Source organism: Antedon mediterranea, chromosome 10, assembly GCF_964355755.1.
Source record: "Antedon mediterranea chromosome 10, ecAntMedi1.1, whole genome shotgun sequence".
In the NCBI taxonomy this organism is placed as follows: Eukaryota; Metazoa; Echinodermata; class Crinoidea; order Comatulida; family Antedonidae; genus Antedon; species Antedon mediterranea.
The window spans coordinates 2,149,795-2,168,995 of NC_092679.1; the positions used below are offsets into that span (position 1 = coordinate 2,149,795).

Here is a 19,201-nt window from a genome sequence, read left to right on the forward strand (position 1 = left end):
AAAAACACATTCGGAATTTAAGATTACATCTGCATGTCCACTAATTTAGCTATTTCCATAAACAGTTACAGATGATTATGCATGTGATATTTAGGAAATTTGTTTCAAACTTGGAATCTCTTTTCACTTCCAGAAAACATGATAGTGATGGTATAAAAAAGAACTTCAGAAAATAGGCCAGTTCAAGGGTGTCTGGTATTGGGAGATACAACTGTAATTATCAATAGAGTTTAAAAGTAAAAAATAAGGTAGATGAAAATCCAGACTATTACTACAGTAGAACCTCCATTTTACGTACGGTACGGGACCGAAAGGCGTACGTAAAACAAAGGATTCGTAAAATCAAGGTTGACCTTAAATTGACGCCAAATACGTAGAGATCGTAGCTATAAAGGCTACCCTGTTTGTCTACTTTATTGAACAGCATGCAGGTTGTCACTAGCTAGGCCTTGCCTAGACTATTCAGGCCAGGCTAGCAAGATGTGAGGCCTAATAGAAAAGTACAGTACTGTACAGTATATACAGGCTGTGAGATGTTTAAATAAAGTGTAAAATATCAATGTTCTTGTATTTTCTATCAATAAAAACAGTCGCTGCTTAAATGCACGTGCGTAGCTTGACTCAAACACACAGCAGAATTCCACACACAGCAGCCATGATTGTGGCTTTGTGTGCTTTGTTGTTGTTAAATTGCGCCCTCAATGTAAGAAAATGATGACGTCATCGGTTATTTTAAGCGTACGTAAAATCAAGGGAACGTAAAACACAGGTTCTACTGTATGTACTATAGAAATAACTTACTTTCCCTTGCAAAAAAATCGGCCGTCAGGACAAAGGCATTTGTCAGCGTTACACTCATTATGCCGTTCTAAGAGCTCCTGATATGCTCCATCTTCACGTTCCCACGAAGCATCTTGTTCAGGAATGTAGATGCCAAACATCTTCATTTCAACTTCAAATTCTTTCTTGTTGTTGCAGACCGGACAACGAAAGAAATAACCCGAACTTATCGCTTGGCGCTGAAAAGATTTAAAAAAATACTGAAATTGACAATGTTTATGATTTAATATTTTTATAATCAATTAATAAACTAATAATATAGGACAAATAATGAATTAACACCAAATTAACCTATGAGAGTGAATCTACTAACCTGTACGCACTCTCTATGTAACCATGTGCTATTACAACAAGGTGTCTTCAGGACATTAAGATTGGTTTCACATGGTACATCACAGAAGCATATAGGGCATTCAATTTTACTTGGACTTCCACAGCTCAGATCTGTCTCTTGATGTGGACGATGCTCCAAACAATATGAACTGTTCAACAGATAAATACAAACATAGTTTCAAACATAAACATCTTTTGGTAAATCACAAAATATTGAATATCGCAGCATATAGAGTATCACGGTGTGACGTCACAACGATAGAGAGTGCTGCATGGTTGCTAGCCAACCAAAAAATGCATTCAACGCTACTATGTTGTAAAGATCTGTATTTCTATAAAATTATGTATCTTGGCTTGATTTTTTTAAACTTAAACTGTAGTTGAAGAATAAATAGATTATTAAAAACAAACATTTAGTGATCTTTTGAAATTTTAGTTTGTTTTTATTGAAAATTATTATGTTTTAAAATGACTACTTCAATAAGCCTATTCTAAACCATTGGTGACCTTGGAGTCACTCAGGCACGCATTTTTGGTTGCGCTAGCAATCACGCAGCGCCACCCACTGCCGTGACGTCAGCACCTTGATACTCTATATGCTTCTGTTTTTAAGCTCTGTCTACACTATCGAAATACCAAATATGATAGTGATATGTCCAAATATGGTAGTTATATCTCCGTGTCCATATATGGGCACATCACATTTTCTTGTCACATAAAGTTTGATAGTGTAGACAGAGCTTTAGATATTACTACACTTACTTGAAGTTACCAAAAAACTGTGACAGACTTCCATTAGCCAGGCCACAGTGGAAGTGAAATGTCATTGGACAACGTTTAACGACACAACCAATCGTAGCGCCTCTATTTGTACAGTACCTACATGCCTAAATAACAAATCAATGATTTATTATGATATCTAAAGTGTGGTTCCCACTAGCGACGCAACACAAGGACGTAACGCAACGCAAGTGAATTGACCAATCACAAGCGATGGCTTATTCGCTTGTGATTGCTGACTGTCTATAACTTCGCTTGTCATTGGTTAAAACGCTTGCGTTGCGTTTACGTCCTTGCGTTACGTTCTAGTGGGAACCAAGCTTAAGAAACTATTCAATAAGGAACTACCTGAGAATTAGAAATACTAGAGTCCATTAAATATAGGAAGGAACAGAATTAGAGGATGAACTAGAAGACAGCAACATGAGATTGACTCTATGGTCAACGGTCCAGTTTTCGGACAGTAGCAATAATGACGGGGCTAAAACAGCTGGCTAATTTTGTAAAGAGGGGAAGGTTCCCTAGGTCATGTTTTGAGCTTTGATTACTATTGGAATTGACCATCCGATGTAGCAATCGTTAATTAAATTGTTTCTCACTAGTAATTGATGTGTACAATGTATAACTTACAAGCCTTTTAGCTCTTCTAAATTCCTGAATTATATCGTCAGGTAGAAAGCCTTCGATACCTTGCCTTCCTCTACCTCTTTGAGATAGTCCACTGGCAAATAGCTATAATTTGAAATGAAAACAAAATATAATTATGTAATTTAGCATTTCACATTATTAATTTTTTACCATGCTCACTAATTTGAGAAAAAAGAAAATTTGAAAATAATTACCAAGCAATAATGATGAATTGTAATACCACTTGCACGATCTTTTAACAGCCTACCAACTTTCAACTCATCATCATTGTTATTGTGGCAGTACAAACAATTACCACCGTCGGGTACTCCTGCTTGCCTTAACCGTTCAAGGCTCTTCTTTGATGTCATGCTAGGATCTTTCTTCTTGGTTACACTTTCAGTTTCTTCCCTGCCAGCCATTGTTTGATTATTATTAAATTATTAATGTCTGAAAGATGAAGATCATTATTTTAAGTTTTACTTATTAAGTTATTTTAGTACTTTTTAAACGCAAATTTTTATTATAAAGAACATGCACTAGTAGGCCTACTAACTAGCCTAGCTAGTAGAGGCTAGGCTAGGAGGCCTAGCCTATCTGATCCTGCCTCACTTTACAAGGGCATATGAAATCTTTGGGATCAGGCCTAGTTCGCCTAACCCTGGGCTTGGCCCTAGCTATAACTTACAATCGATCGAGCGTTCGTTAATTTTTTACGGCTAGGCCCAGCCTCCCTAGCTAGTACAGTACGTAGTAGGCAACCCGGCTGCCCTACTAGAGTACTACGCGCGCCTCCTTCAATTCTGCAACATTTAAATTCACAAGCCTAGGCTAGTTACTAGTAGGCCCTAGCCTTATAGCCCTACTACTAGGCTAGGCCTAGCTAGAGGCCTACATTACTTTCTTTACTTACACAATAATGGGATATCCCAATAATGTTCATATCATATTCACTGAATTCAATTTATAGTATTTATTTTCTATGAAAATCTTTCCTTTTCACTGCAAAATACATGCAACGGTTTTTTAAAAATCATATTTTTAATTTGATTTGAAGCTTCGACATTTTACCGCCGGTTACGTGACGTAACAAATTGTTGATCAATTTTGATGACGTTTTACACAAAAAAAAAACATGGTTGAACAATGCCGCCCTCTTAACATAAAATTATTACATTAGTCTCAAAATTGAATCGCAGCCACTCGGAAGTAAATCGAATTTACGTAAACGATACACATCACCAAAAATGACGTATCCGTCTCTATCACGGAGACTACGTACAATAGTCCAGTTGGCAATGTAATCGTCGAAGTGATCAGTTTTTTCCTGTACATAATGAAAGGAAATTGTATTATATTTTACTTTAAATAAACGTTTTAGTAACATGGATTGGTTTGGAGATAATATAAAGAATCTAACAGGTTCTGTAAGTGGGCAATTGAGCAGTGTTGCTAGCTTCACAAGGGATGTTTTGACAGAGGGAACTGAAGAAGTCAGTGGTGAGTTTGAGACCAAAATAAACAGTTGGTTTAGGCTAATAGGGAGGGTACAGTACATTGATGACCGAGTCAAGAAGGGGGGTGTAGGCGGACCTATATATAACTAGGCCTAGCTAGGCCTAGCTCTAGGTCTATCATAAATTATTAATAAGAATATATATTATTAATTATTTATAATTTAAAAATTCGGCCTACTATTATACAAACAAATAAATATCTTACCACTAGGCCTAGCAAGCCTATTATAGGCTAGCTAGATAGAGGTCCTATTTATTAAAACAAAATTTACAGAACTGATTTATCTTTTTTTTTCTGTACAGATCAAGGTGCAGAACTGAAAGTTTTTCAAGATAAAATACGAGAATTGGATGCATTAGTGATAGCCCAAAAGCAAGAAGTAAGTGTGAATAAGTATAACAAATAGTCAATACTGTTTTGATAATCAATACTTTAATCAGCCATTATTGAAGCTGTGTGTAGTAAAACATTATTTAAATATTATTATTATTATTATTATTATTATTATTTTTGAATGCTTCCTTTCTACTATAGAATGAAAGACTGAATTTAATCAATAGAGAACTTGAAGAGAAGGCAGAATCATCGGAACTACAAATTAACACAATATCTCAGCAGTACAGAAATGTCCTGCATGAAAAACAAGTTTGTATAATGCTTATTATTATTTCTAAAGCAACTAAGCAATAAATATGAGTATTTGAATAAATTTAAATAATGCATGTAGGCCTATAGTATTGTATTACTGTCTCCTGTCATTGTTTCCATCAATGTCATCTTTATAGCATTGTTGCAATCTTTACATTGTAGTAGTTATTGTTGTAGTCATCGTTAACTTTATTCATTGATAGCACATGATATCATCAGTTAATATGCACTATTTATATTCTTTCGCTTTGCTGTAAAGGATGAACTAAAAGAGCTAAAGCAGAGACAACATGAAATGGAGAATTTCCATTCAATGATGACAATGTCACCAACAATGACAACTAGTACTTCCACAAGTTCTTTATCTGGATCTAAGATTCCTGATAGTCATGACTTTGACGATGTCATCTCCTCTCAACATGAGATCAACCGTCTGTCCAAAGAGGTTACAAGACTGCAGGCAGAATGTGACAAGATGAGACGACTACATGGTGCTCATTCAGAAAAAGTTAGTAATTCAATTTTCTACATGTTTACTTGGTCTATTGGTACTGTGTACTTGTCTATTGGTACTTTGTACTTGGTCTATTGGTACTGTGTGTTGTGAAATTAACAATAGATTGTGATTGCATTTCAGTCTAATTTTAAAATTGGCGGTGACGATGAAAACACAAGTATAGATGAATTTAGTTTACATGATCGAATAAAGGTAAGCCTGCTGTGGTTTTAAACTAACATTGTATATAACCGTAAATACGGTTTTTATTGTATGTATTAGTAATGTTAGTGAAATACTTGATATACAATATCCAAGCTACTATGCACATTTTACTGTACTCAATCCATATAGGCCAGAATGTTATTTTTATTTTATGATGTTTTTTGCAGGAACTTGAAAATCAATTAGAAAAAGAAGTAGACAACCATCAACATGAACTGTCAATTCTACAAGACGCCCACATACAAAAACAATCAAATATTAAACGGCAACATAAATTAGAACTAAAAGACCTTCAGGATAGATTAGATCTTTTACAAGACGAAGGATCATCATCAGGGGGTAGCACGCCACACTCGTCACCGATTCACTCACCCTCCAGTCCGTCAAGTATAATGGACGTTGATCGGTTACAGAGTGAATTACGAGAATCTCAACATTCCTTGCAGAAATTACGGAAAGATAGACAACATTTAGAAGAGTCGAATAAACGGCTAAAAGTTGATCTTGAACAAACAAGACTGGTTGAAAAGGAGAAAGCAAGAACGTTGCAAGTTCTTAATAGACAATTAGAAGCCATACAAACAGAGAAAAATGCTTTGTTTAATGATAATGAGCAGTTCCGAAAAGAAAAGAAGGATTTGAGGGAGAAATTGAACACTTTACAAACGGAAAATGCAAATATAAAGGGAGATAAAAGAAAACTTGAACAGTCTGCAGAGAGTAAAGAACAAGAAATGCAGTTGGTTAACAGTAAGCTTCATACGCTTCAAGATAAGGTCAAAGGTCAGAAAAAGCTTGAAATATTATAATGAGGTTACATTGAATAGTGTATTGTACTTTAGCTCTAAGATGCTTCATGCACTATTAATTGGAATTTTGCTGTTGCTGAAAAACATACAGAATGTGGTGATTGGTTGATCACTCACTGTACAATAGTTAAGTGTGAACATTTCTAACAAAGACAAATATTCACACTTTTAATAAAACAAAGAGATAAGTACGATAGTGTTATACAAATCTAACAAATATTTAAACTGATTGTGTCTCTTCTTTTTACTAGTTCAAGAAGATGAATTGGATGAGCTACGTGGAGATAATGATAAGGTGCGAGAAGACTTGTACACTACTAAACAAAGATTATTGGCTGCACTGGATGCTAGTCATGTACAGTTTGCTTATTTGCTTGCTTTATATGAAGCAAGCAGCATGGTCTCTGCAGAAGTAGAAATAGCATCGACCTTTAACCTCATTCATGTAACCTCTGACCTGCCAGTAACCTTTAACCTCTTTAAACCATTTTCTTTATTGACTTTTCTAACCTTATACCATGGATTAACTTTTATACTATCTTTATATTATTATATATAACTTTAAATTGCAAGTCAACAAAATTTCTTTTTTGAACTGAAAATCTAGGCATGTGTTATTTACAGTATTTAATGGGAAATTATATTTTTTTTAATGAAGAAAATTGTTTATAAAAATTGCATGTAATGTCTTTTGTTGGGTAAAATAAAAAATATTAATGTTATTTTATCAACATACCAAATTACCTTGCAAATTATTTCTTTTATCTGATTGTGCTTTGACAAACCTTATTAGACAGGATCACATGATGCCTACACTGATCATTGATTGGTAATTAAAATATCATGTGATGTCTATACTTGTCATTGATTGGTAAATACTAGTTCTTATCTGCAGTTGAAAATGCTGCCTGTGCTAAACACCTTATTTAAACTTTTCTTTGCTTGTTGATTTATGTAAATTAAATATGATTAAAGTTTATTTAAAATATTTATCATAATATCAATATTCTATCTGATTGCCGTGATAATATTTAGCTTGCAGAATGCGCATCTTCCATACTATAATTTTAGTTAAACATGCCTGCATGTAATGATGACACATTATTAACATTAGCATGATTTTTTAATACTTAATATACCATCAACCGGTTTTTACACTACCATAGCATTATCTACATTAACATAATTTTGCATAGCATTAATTTCTACAGATAACTATGCAACCTACGAATAATAAAATAAAACCATTAAAACTGCAAATTAACAATATTAAACATTTCCAAATTGTTTAATATTTTAAATCCAAATTGTTGATTGATTGTTAAAACTCCAACACAATCTTCGTCAGCTTAAAAATAGTAGGCATATTTTAAATCTTTTTCCTTTTTTTTAAATCTGTCTATAACCCATGTTCTAATGTATTGATATTTTTCAGGTTAGTACAAGTACAATGAGACAAGAGCTGAGACATGCTAGAAATAAATTTAGTAGTAACGCCATGATTAGGCGTACAAAACTACTGAGAGAAAAACAAGTCATCGTTAATAAGATGATAGACATTGGGGAGCAGGTATGCAGCAGTGACTGACAACACAGACCGCAGATAAATTAATATATGTCTCAGTAATAATGTGTATCGCACATCATAATAAAAGCATAATAAATAAATCTTATTGGATTTCAAATATAAACAGTATTAAAAGAAAATAATATTCATAAATATAATCAATAATAGTACACAAACTAAGATTTAAAAAAATATTCTATTTGATAGAAAGATTTCTGTTCTCCAACGAGATTTGAACCTATGATCTCTCACACACAAGACCAGAGTCTTGACCACTAGACCACAGAAAATGTTATAGGTTAATTCATAACGGTATACAAATTAAGATAACAAAATAATCTATTTGAAAGAAACATCTCTGTTCTCCAACAAGATTTGAACCTATGATCTCTCGCATACAAGACCAGAGTCTTGACCACTAGACCACAGAAAATGTTGATGCTTTAATAGGTTGATTCATAAGAGTATACAAATTAAGATAAAAAAATAATCTATTTGAAAGAAAGATCTCTGTTCTCCAACGAGATTTGAACCTATGATCTCTCGCATACAAGACCAGAGTCTTAACCACTAGACCACAGAAAATGTTGATGCTTTAATAGGTTGATTCATAACAGTATACAAATTAAGATAAAAAAATAATCTATTTGAAAGAAAGATCTCTGTTCTCCAACAAGATTTGAACCTATGATCTCTCGCATACAAGACCAGAGTCTTAACCACTAGACCACAGAAAATGTTGATGCTTTAATAGGTTAATTCACTTCCATGAAAAATTGACGAACAAAGCAAAGCAAAATACATAAAATGAAATTACAAATGAGAATTTAGAATACTAAAATAAAGTCTTTTTTTCTTCAGGTATCTGAAAGTAAGAGTGCTGTTGCTAGCCTCCATGCAGCCAGTTCTCAGATGAAATCTGAAACATCTGGAATGATAGGAGATCTTGGTGACACCGAAATGCAAGATCTTACTTCTGAACTTGTGGACACTCTGGAAGTAGAGAACCAGTTGCTACGCGAACAGGTTGTAAAACTAGAAAACGAAGTGTCGGATCTTAACCAGTCGTGTTCATCCCTTGCTGGGGATAAGAAGGAATGTGAAAATCTGATTGTTCAACTTAAACAGAATCTTCATAGAGATGAGTTGTTCAATTCTCAAGCTGGACTGGACAGTGAAACCGAAAGTGTTGCTAGGCCGCCTCTTGAGGAACATGTTGTGCAGCACATACAGTATAAACGCCCCAGATCTCCTTCCGACTCAAGCACAGAAACTGGAGAGTCTGCCAAGACTGGCGTCGAAACCATGGATGCTAGTAGCGATGGAGAGCGTAGATTGGTGGAAGGGTCAGATTCTATTAGCTTTGATGGAGAGTATGATGATTCCATCATGTTCACTTCTATGAAACAAAGGTATTACAGATATCTCTAATGTACTAAAGTACATTTTAAATTAAAACAACTTTTTTTAATTGACTGTATACTTAATTTTGTTTGTTATCTTTATCAATATAGATTTCCAGAAGCTGCCCATGTCATTCAACAACAAATTGAACAGTTTGAAATGTTTCAAGCTGATTGGACGATGGAGAAACAAGCTCTGGAGGATGTTGTTGTCCATATGAGAGCACAGATGAAAGAGAAAGATATGCAGATGAAGCAGAACATCACTGCTCAAGAGGTGAGAAGTTACAGAGTTTTCACAAAATTGCAATTTTTTCCAATAAGTGTCTTTATGGCACTGCTCAACGTTATCTTCATGAACTTATTAAACCATATGTCCCGCTACACAGAGGTCTTCATTCTGAATTTTACACATGCATAAAAATTGGGTTTCTGGTTTTGTTTTTATGGCACTGCTCAAAAACACATGCATATAAATTGGGTTTCTGGTTTTGTTTTTCAGGGGCTACTCCAAGTTGAAAACGAAAAGCAAGACAAACTACAAGAACAAATGAGCCAACTTAAAACTGAACTTTCAGCATTAGAAGACAAATATACTAGCTTACAATCAGAAAATGAAAGTTTGCAAGAAACTCAGGTAAACAAAATTGTACAAGAAATATTTTAATTTAGTTGTATTAACCTTTCTAAAATTATGTTAAGTTTTTTTTTTTAAATTACACTAATCACTAAAGCATGATGCGCATGTACATGATGTATAACCTATAGAATAAATTAGTCCATATCTGCTGTACTGTATAACCAGTTAAATTACGTTTGTGACAAAATTACCTTTAATTTAATTGCAAACAAGTTTGTGTTTTTCTTTTACAGAATATTTCTAAGGAGCAGTCTAAGGAACTATCTCTGAGCTTTAGCGAACAAACTGAAATAATTGATAATTTAGAAGAAGAAAATATGAAAATGACTACTCAACTAAAAGAGTATTTAAGCAATATTGAAAGCCTGCAAACAGAAATTAAGAAACATAAAGTAGAAAATGAAAAAGATAAACAACAGTTAGTTGAAATCACTCGGGAAAGAATTGATCAGCAAAAGGCTATTGAGGAGCTGGACCAGCAACATCAAGATGCAATCTCGCAAGTTGTTTTAGCAAGAGATGATCTTGCAAAACAAGTCGAAAATCTCACTTCAGAAATGTTTACTGCAAAAAAACAGTTGGGAGAAGCTAATCAAAGAACAAACACAAACGAAAATCAAATAAAAGAAATTGAAGATTTAACTAACAAATTAAGCGAAGAAAGGATTAAACAACAGCATTTGGAGGAAGAATGTGCAAATAAAACCAGCGAATTAGCCTCACTTCAACAAGAACTTCAGGAACAAAAGGTCTTGTCTATTGAAACTGAGAGTTCTAAGAAAATCATGGAAGAAACAACTAGAAATCTTCAAGAAAAAATATTCCAACTAAAAGAAGAGAGAAAAAACGAAAAAGAATCTGAGGACAGACTTGACAAATTAAATGAGGAATTGTCTAAACTACACAAAGAATTGAGTGAAAGAGTGGAAATGGTATCTGATAAAGAAAAAGAAATTTCGTTTCTTAATGATAAGATAGAAGCACTTGATGCTGAACTTGTAGAGATTGTTCAAGAGAAAGATAGGCTAAATGTCTCATTAGTAGAAAGTGGAGATAAACTTCAAAGTCTCTCTACATCAAAAGATGATCTCCAAAAAGTTGTTTCTAATCTTGAGATGGACCTTGAAATCACTCAAACTGAAAATGAAACATTGAAAAGTGATCTGCTCAACAAATCTAAACAATTTGAAGTTGCAATGAATGAAATTTCTGAAAGTAAAGACGGAACTGATGCTGGAGAAGTTGAAAAACATCATCTTGTACAATCGAAGTATCAGAAAGAAACTAAGGTTGAAGAGTTAGAAAATCAATTAGCAGAAATGTCACAAGATCTTCAAGAAACGAACGATATGCTGACATCTACTCTTGAAAACAACAAGAAATTATCGGATGTACTTAAAGAAAAAGAAGAGGACATTAAGAGTTTGGCTGGAGAAAATTTATTTCTTCAAAATACTGTCGAAAAACAGAAAACAAAGTTGACAGAAGGCGTAAGTGTGAAAGAACAGAAGCAACAGTTAGAAGAGATTGTAGAGAAGTATGAAGAAGAAAAGAAGATGTTGAATACTGAACTTCTTGAAGCTCAAAGAAAATTACAAGCAACTCCCGAACGTGAAATTAGAGAAAATCAAACATTGGGAATTATTACAGAATTAGAATCTGAAGTTGAAACATTGCGAATTGAAGTAAAGGTTAAGAATTCTGAATTGTTAAAAATTCAAAATGAAATGATGGGTGCAAAAGAGCAATTTGAAGGACAACAAGATAGTTTGAATGACTCAAGACAGATGGCAGAAGATCTTAAAGAACTATTACAAGAGAAAGAAAAAGAATTTATTGAAATGAATGAACAACTAAATTCAAGAAATCAAATTCTGGATTCCTTTGAAGAAGATGGCAGCCTGAATAACTCAATTGTATTAGAAAAAGAGGCAGAAATAAATGGATTACAGAAGAAACTTCAACAACTAACACAAGACATTGATGTTTACAAAGAAACATTATTGAAGAAAGAAGAAGAAAGAAATGAGTTATTAAACCAAGTTGATGAAGCAGCCAGGGATCTTGCAAATAAAGACCAAATTTTAGATAATACTAAAGATGAATTTGAAAATCAAATTGTAACGATGGAATCAATTTTAACAACCTCAACTGAAAAACTGGAAAACATATCAAGAGAACTGCAAATCAAAGACGATAACCTATCTCAAGTTAAATTCCGCATGGATAAACTTGTAAAGGAAAAGGACGATGACATCCAGAAGTTGATAGAAGAAAATGAGATTCTGAAAAGAGAGTTACAAGATAAACAAAAAGATATCCTCGAGTTACAGACAACAGCCCATCTTCAAGTTATATCCAATGGAACCAAAGACCAATCAGGACTTAGTGACAATGAAAAACAATTTGAAAAGATCATCAAAGAAAGAGAAAGAGAGATTTCAGGCTTAAAAGAAAAAGTGTCAGTGCTAACTAATCTACTAGATGAGAAATCAAAATCAGTTATGGGTAACAGTGTACTGGTTGATCTTCATAAAGCACAGATGCAAGTGAAGACATTTGAAGCAGAACGAAACCAGATGATGACGGTTTTAAATGAGAAGACAAGGGAGTGTAGTAATTTAAAGAATGAAGTTCATAGACTTCTTAGAGTTGTTTCCACAGATAAAAATGCCTTAGATAAAGCTATGGAAGACAATCACAATATGGTAGAAAAAATGAAAGGACCAAATAATGACATGAGAAAAGAAGCTTTACAGAATTTATCTAGACTGGTTCAAGACAAAGATTTAGAAATTGAAGCGTTGAAATTAAAAAATGAATCTCTTTTACAAGTATTGCAAACACAGAATCCTGAAAAAACCAGCGATGTATCAAATCTTGTGATGGAAAATAGTAATTTGCAAAAGTCAAATACAGTGCTCATTGAAGAAAGAGATCAGCTAGTTGTCAGTATTCATCAGAAGCATCAAGAAAGTCTTGCATATTATGAAGAAGTACAAAGACTTGCTGGTATTATTTCAACAGAGAACCAAAATCACAGCAGCACTAAACTTCAGGTACAGGAATTAACAAAAGACTCTCAGCAAAAAGAATTGGAGTTATCAACAATTAAATTTGAACTTGAAGATAAAAACAATTTGGTCATACAACTTCAAGATGATCTAGAAAAACGTAGATTGTCGTTTTCTTCATTGGAAAACGATTTCAGTAATTTAAATGGCAGTTACTTGGAAATTGAGAATGTTAAGAAAGATCTCGAATCAAAGCTTTCTGCATCTCTTTTTGAATCAGAAAATCAAAGTATAATCTCAAGTGCTCTTAAAGAAAAAGAAATAGAGATTATTGAACTCAGAAAAGTAGTAGATGAACTTAATAAAAGTTTAGCTCAAGGAAATAATGTTGTAGAAAATGTTGACCAATTAGATAGTGCTTCTCCTCCGATTAATGTAACCTCAAGTTTACCTCTTGAAACCAATTCTGTTGATGCAGCTGAACTTAAAGCAAAAGAAGAGGAAATAGAATCCTTAAAAGAGAAACTAGAAGACATGACAAATATGCAGGAAATTATCAAATGTTTAGAAAATGAACTGAGTGAAGAAAAAGTATATTTACAAGATTTGAATGTAAAATTTAAAGAAAAAACTCATGATATTAAGAAGAAATCTGATGATATAGCAATGTTGAAAGAGCAAATTGATATTCAGAATCAGGCTTTAATGGATAAAGATAGTATGACACAGAATAGATCACAAGAACTACATGAAGTTAGAAACCACTTAAAGGCCAGAGAAATCGAGTTGCAAACATTGATAAAACAGAAAGAGACCTTACAATTTGAGTTAGAAGGTTTCCGTCTAGAGGTCGAAGGTCATAAAAAAGAGAACTTGAATCTTCAACATGCTATTCATAACAAGGATGCGGAGTGCCGCCAGATTCAAGACGTCTGCAACCGAATGTCAGCTGAGATTCAAGAGAAAAACTTTGAAATCACAACTTTGAAAGAGAAGTCCGCAACTCTACGAAAGCTGGTAGATGATGATAGTAATAACCACGGACAGATGCAGGATCTTTTAAGGGAGACTGAAGCAATGCAGAAGCAGGCTGCTTTATTCCAGCAAGAGAGAGATCAAGTTCTGTTGGCGTTGCAGACAAAACAAGCTGAGATGGGCTCAGTACAGCAACAAGTATGCATTATCTTTTATATACATAAAAGCATGAAATATTTTTGTTAGTTTCTAAAATACTAATTATTTTATCCAAGATATGTACATTCTTTTTCTTTAATAGTGTTTCTTGATCAAATGAATTGAAACATCAAAGTGTTTTGGTTGCTCTCTAATAATGAATAAATTTTCTATTTCATTTATTTTTAAATTCAAACTTTAGGTTCAAACAATAAGTGAAAAGAATCAACGATTAGAAAAAGAATTAAGTCGCTTGCGAAACCATCTCATTGAAATGGAAGATTCGTATACGAGAGATGCGCTGCAGGCAGAGGAACGTGAAAAAGAGCTAAGAAACCGCATAGCAGTAGCAGAGGAGAGAGCCATATCAAGCTCTACTGATGTTCAAAAAGCAAGGTAAGTGATCAAGATCAAAGATTTGTGAAATTGTACTGTAGTATAAAATCAGATGCTAACACAATCACTTTGTTTAGTTTTGAAGCCACTGCTCAGATTGAGAGCTTACTTGACCAACTGCACGCAATAACTGCTCAGAAGGAAGACGCTCATATCCAGTTGGCAGCAGCTCATGAGCAAATACAACAGTATGCAGACTCGATGGCCAATCTAGAGATGGTATTGGAGCAGTTCCAACAAGGTAAGCAAACCTGCTTGCTTTTACTTGGGCCAGGGGTGTACACAACACTCGCAGGGGAGAAAAGAACACCTCTACCAGCCTTCTAATATCATAAAAGGTGATGACTATAATGTACTACCTATTTTTTTATCTTTGAATGCGAGTTTATGACGATTTATTTTTGTTTTCCTTATCAGAAAAAGATGCTGTGATGCAGACAGAAATTGAGCAGCATCAAAAAAGAGCAAGAGACAAAGAGAGAGCGGCTCAATTATTACTTAAGCAGAATGATGAACTTAAAAACAAACTTGAAGAGACCAAAGAAGCTCTGAATGGTGCGATGCGCTTGAATGAACAACTTGATAACAAAGAGGAGTTAATCAAGAAATTAAAAGAAGAAGGTACAATAATATATTGCTTATTTCTTTTCAAATTGAAGAAAAAAATTGAACATGAATCTGTGATACACTCTTCCAAAGTGAATATGGGGAAATGGTTAACAATTAAATTTACAGTTGAGAAAACTGAAAGCATAAATATCGACAAAGACATGAATGATATTGAATATTATTTACATTTTTTGTAGTGTATAAGAAAGAAGAGCAAGCGGAGGAGTATCACCAGAAATTGATAGATTTCAACACAATGAATGGCTCCAAAGTAGACAAGTAAGTTGCATATATAAGAAGATAGAAATTCAATGTATACCATGGTATAATATATAGCAAGTGGCTAAGTGGTTAAGACGGTGGAACAGTAATAACTAGCTATAATGTCGGCAAGGGTTCGAGCCTCACTCGCTTCATGGTTCTGGTGGTAGAACAAATCTTCTCAGATAGGGACTATAAAACTGTAACCTGGCTCATGTGCTCCTTAAAAAACCTAGTACATCTTTCGAGAGGAGTAAGGGGTTACCCCGGTGTTCTAGTGTACACACAGACAGTTATCATAACTCATCATTAGGGCCCCTTGATTTTCAGCCTATGCTGTTTAGGGTCTCCCTCTACAAATACGGTTGAATAACAAAAATTAAATAAACTATTATGTATTTTGTTCCACTATTTCTGGAAATGATAAAATCTAGATATTTGTTTGTTTTCTTTAGACCTTTGATTCGTAATCTAGTTGTTGGATATTTCACAACGCCCGATGCTAAGAAATCCCAAGTTTTGAAGTTGATAGGCAGCGTTCTAGAATTCTCAGACAGCGAACTACAGAGAGTTGGAGCACAAGGCCATGAACATAAAGGCTGGTTGTCAGGGCTTTGGTCAAAACCAGCAACTCCACCGCCACCATCCCCACGCACTACAGCTGCAAACACGGTTAGTTACAATTTGAAAAATAATTGCTTTTTAGTAATCATCAAGTAAAAATTAAATAATCAAATATGATATGCCACGAAGATAGATGTTAAGTAAGTGGTTGACAATTGATAAAATTTAATCAATCAATACCAATAACTTAAGCTCTGTCTACACTATCAAACTAGTTGGACAAAAAAAGTGTGATGTGCCCAAATATGGTATGATATCATGTCCATATTTAAAATTAAACACGTATTTTTTTCATTTTAGTCTTTCATGGAACAGTTTGTTTCATTCCTGGAAACCGAATCAACGCCAATGAAGAAACTACGTCTACCAGTCGAGGACATGATAAAAGACGAACCACGAACACCAGCATTTAATCCATTCTCCGCCCCAATCCCCAAAGAATCCCCCTTCATCAGGAACACAGCACCAAAATCATCCGGTGACAGGCCACCAGGGTTTTTGCAACCAACAATCGCACCTGTACCGATGTTCTCTGCCGTACCGGTAACCCCAAAGACGACGTTAGACACGAGAAGCGCTACACCACCACAGAAGGGAAATATACTAAAAGAAGTACTGAACAATTAAAAATATAGTTGATAAATTATTAAATTTTATCAAGATTTATGTATTTTGCAATTAAACTATTCATATTAAACCACCAGTGATTATGATTTTATTATTTAATTTTGTGTTTATAGTATCACTTTATGGTGTAAGGTTGGCATAGTGTTTTGTTTGGGGATTATATCAAGTTTTTCCATTAAATGAATGTCAAAAATGTGAATGTAAATATATCAAAAATAAATAAATTCAATTATTTTTATGATTATTCTTATGCACTAGTATAGTATTATTTTAATTGTACTGTACTTTTTGGGATCAGTGGGTTCATAGTGAATTACAAGATTAATTCTTGGGTAATCACTTCCATTTATATATTTCAATTATATTATTAGGTGTACAAAGGAAAATGTTATATTTTATGCCACATTATTAAATACAGATTTTTATTATATATTCTGTTTTTGTGTTTATTGGTTGGAAATTTGTGAAATAAATATTCTTAAGCTGTCTACACTATCAAACTAGTTTGATAAAGAAAGTGTGATGTGGCCAAATATGGTAGTGATATGACTTCATCATATCCATAATATGGGCACATCAACATTTTTTGTCACATAAAGTTTGATGGTGTAGACAGAGCTTTACAATAAAGCTAGGCTAGTCTTCCAGTTAATAATAATAATAATAAGATTTTTATAGCGCACATACCACTCCAGAGTGCTCAAGGCGCATTTAAAAATAAAAAAAAGAAAATAAATCATACAAATTCCTGAAAAAATAAAATGCAATTTCTTTGATGCTGAGACAACTATATAAGTCTCTGGTTGCAGATTGACTATAAATCCCATTCACATCAATATTGCAGCACCCATGGTTTGGCTGCCAGACAATGGGTTTTTGGTTGAATGTAACCGTTTATTTTGTTTTTTAAAAAGAGAAAATTTAGGGTTTTTCCTACAGAAGTGATTAACTACAAAATGACCTATTCAAAGTTTATTTTAGTTAATTTTCTTCCATGTTTTTGGGGAACAATACATCCTTCAATAAATTTGGCTGAAGGCGACCCTAAACAACACAAGCATATGTTTGAATAGGAAAACTGCATTTATGTGTTTAACCCCAGTGTTTTTAACTTAATTTGATTGATTTTCTAACACTAAGTTCCAACACTCTGTTGACTTCTCGGTGTGTGTAAAGCGTTTTGTTACGTGACATGAAAGAGGTATAAGTACTGTGTATGGTTAACAACATAGTGTAGAAAACGAATACCAAAAATGATCTTAACACATTTTAATTCTTGAAATAATCATCTATTATACATTGTATAAAGTCCATAAGCTATCTGTTTCCAACCCAACTGTTAACAACAAACATTTCTGGAACAAGTGACTGAACATGTCTAAACTGCTTTATGATAAACAGGCTACAATCTGATTGGTTAGATTTTAAGGTTATTCCATTTTCTGAAGTAGTCACAACAATCCATTTATATATTATTATCCCTCTGGTTTAATGGTGTCCCTCGCTGGCTAATGCCTTTTCGGACCTACGTTGAGCAACTGAAAAAAAAAAAAACATAATAAATTAACGTATTACTGTTTGTATTAATTTATTTGCAATGAACAAATAAAAGAAAAAAAAACTTTTATTCATACACATAAGTGTAATACAGTAATGCCATTGAGAGCATTTATTTATTTGGAAAATTGTTTTTAAAGAAAATAATAATACAGGTATGTACTTTTTTAGGCCTATATTTTGACAACTTACTTCCAATAGTACTACATTTGATCATAACATAGCCAATGATGCAAATTCCTGGCGCTAAAAACGGCCCCATATGACGCACATATGGTTTTAAAAAATTGGATATATTTGCTGGATAAGGCCTGCTCCATTCCCCATAACGAGACATCATAAATTTGCTGAAAAACAAGGACAAGTTTTTTGATAAATTAAATAGCATTCAAGACATTGATTGATGGAGAGGATAATCCTAGCAAAAGTGAGTGTACATTTGATTGTTTTTTGGGCTGGGGGAATTGAATTGAATACAATTTGCCTAATTCTATGGTAGATACTGTACTAGGCCTAGGGCTAGGCTAGGCCTACTTCATCTACACTGTAGTAGACTCTAGCTAGGCTAGTAGTTAATCCATGCATATTCTAGACCTTACCTAGGCCTAGCCTACTAGTACTACTACTAATTAGGCTAGGCCTAGCTTGCGCTTAAAAAATAGAGGGAGGGTCCCGGTATAGAGTAGCCGGCTAGCTAGGCTAGGCCTAGACTCTACTAACTAGCCTAGCTAGCACTAGCCTAGGCCTAGCAGGGCCTGGCTCTAAGCATTTTTATTAGCCTCGTAAATTGATACAATTACGTTTAAATTGACCACATTATATAGCACTAAAGGTACATCATTAAATAATATATCTCTATTTAATATTAAAGAAGGCGGCGAGCTTTAATTCTTACCTTTTTATCAAATTTGTGCAACGGCGCTTTCGTGATGGACCGGATTTCAAGATGGAGAATATTGTAATCGTAGATGGCGCTATTTTTTCCGACAGAATCAGAACATATTAGCAGCTCAACTTAGCACTCACCCATTCCGGAATTTTGCCCTATATGTTC

The 19,201-nt window shown here is 33.9% G+C and overlaps 2 protein-coding genes and 1 long non-coding RNA gene across 5 annotated transcripts; 1 reads left to right on the forward strand and 2 right to left on the reverse strand.

The window, feature by feature from the left end:
* Positions 1–797: 797 nt before the first annotated feature.
* LOC140060888 (G2/M phase-specific E3 ubiquitin-protein ligase-like) lies at positions 798–3,002 on the reverse strand. The gene is made up of 5 exons (XM_072107250.1): positions 2,796–3,002; positions 2,584–2,685; positions 1,936–2,060; positions 1,154–1,322; positions 798–1,019 (listed from the first exon to the last, which is right to left on the reverse strand). The coding sequence occupies exons 1-5, from the start codon at positions 3,000–3,002 to the stop codon at positions 798–800; spliced, it is 825 nt and encodes a 274-aa protein (XP_071963351.1).
* An 885-nt stretch (positions 3,003–3,887) lies between these two features.
* Positions 3,888–17,745, forward strand: LOC140061184 (uncharacterized). 3 transcript variants are annotated; one of them, XM_072107674.1, is made up of 18 exons: positions 3,888–4,080; positions 4,401–4,477; positions 4,633–4,743; positions 5,006–5,254; positions 5,384–5,455; positions 5,635–6,250; positions 6,528–6,631; positions 7,712–7,846; positions 8,705–9,255; positions 9,358–9,523; positions 9,749–9,883; positions 10,120–14,073; positions 14,276–14,469; positions 14,547–14,710; positions 14,887–15,090; positions 15,276–15,357; positions 15,795–16,011; positions 16,264–17,745. In XM_072107674.1, exons 1-18 carry the CDS (start codon positions 3,966–3,968, stop codon positions 16,588–16,590), a joined length of 7,473 nt encoding a protein of 2,490 aa, XP_071963775.1. In that variant the 5' UTR covers positions 3,888–3,965; the 3' UTR covers positions 16,591–17,745. The 3 variants fall into 3 exon arrangements, with proteins under 3 accessions (XP_071963775.1, XP_071963776.1, XP_071963777.1); XM_072107675.1 differs by having other exon boundaries at positions 6,528–6,571; XM_072107676.1 differs by lacking the exon at positions 7,712–7,846 and having other exon boundaries at positions 6,528–6,571.
* A 99-nt stretch (positions 17,746–17,844) lies between these two features.
* Positions 17,845–19,114, reverse strand: LOC140061186 (uncharacterized). Its single transcript, XR_011847416.1, has 3 exons — positions 19,043–19,114; positions 18,340–18,494; positions 17,845–18,128 (listed from the first exon to the last, which is right to left on the reverse strand). It is a non-coding gene; the product is annotated as an uncharacterized lncRNA (long non-coding RNA).
* Positions 19,115–19,201: the final 87 nt, after the last annotated feature.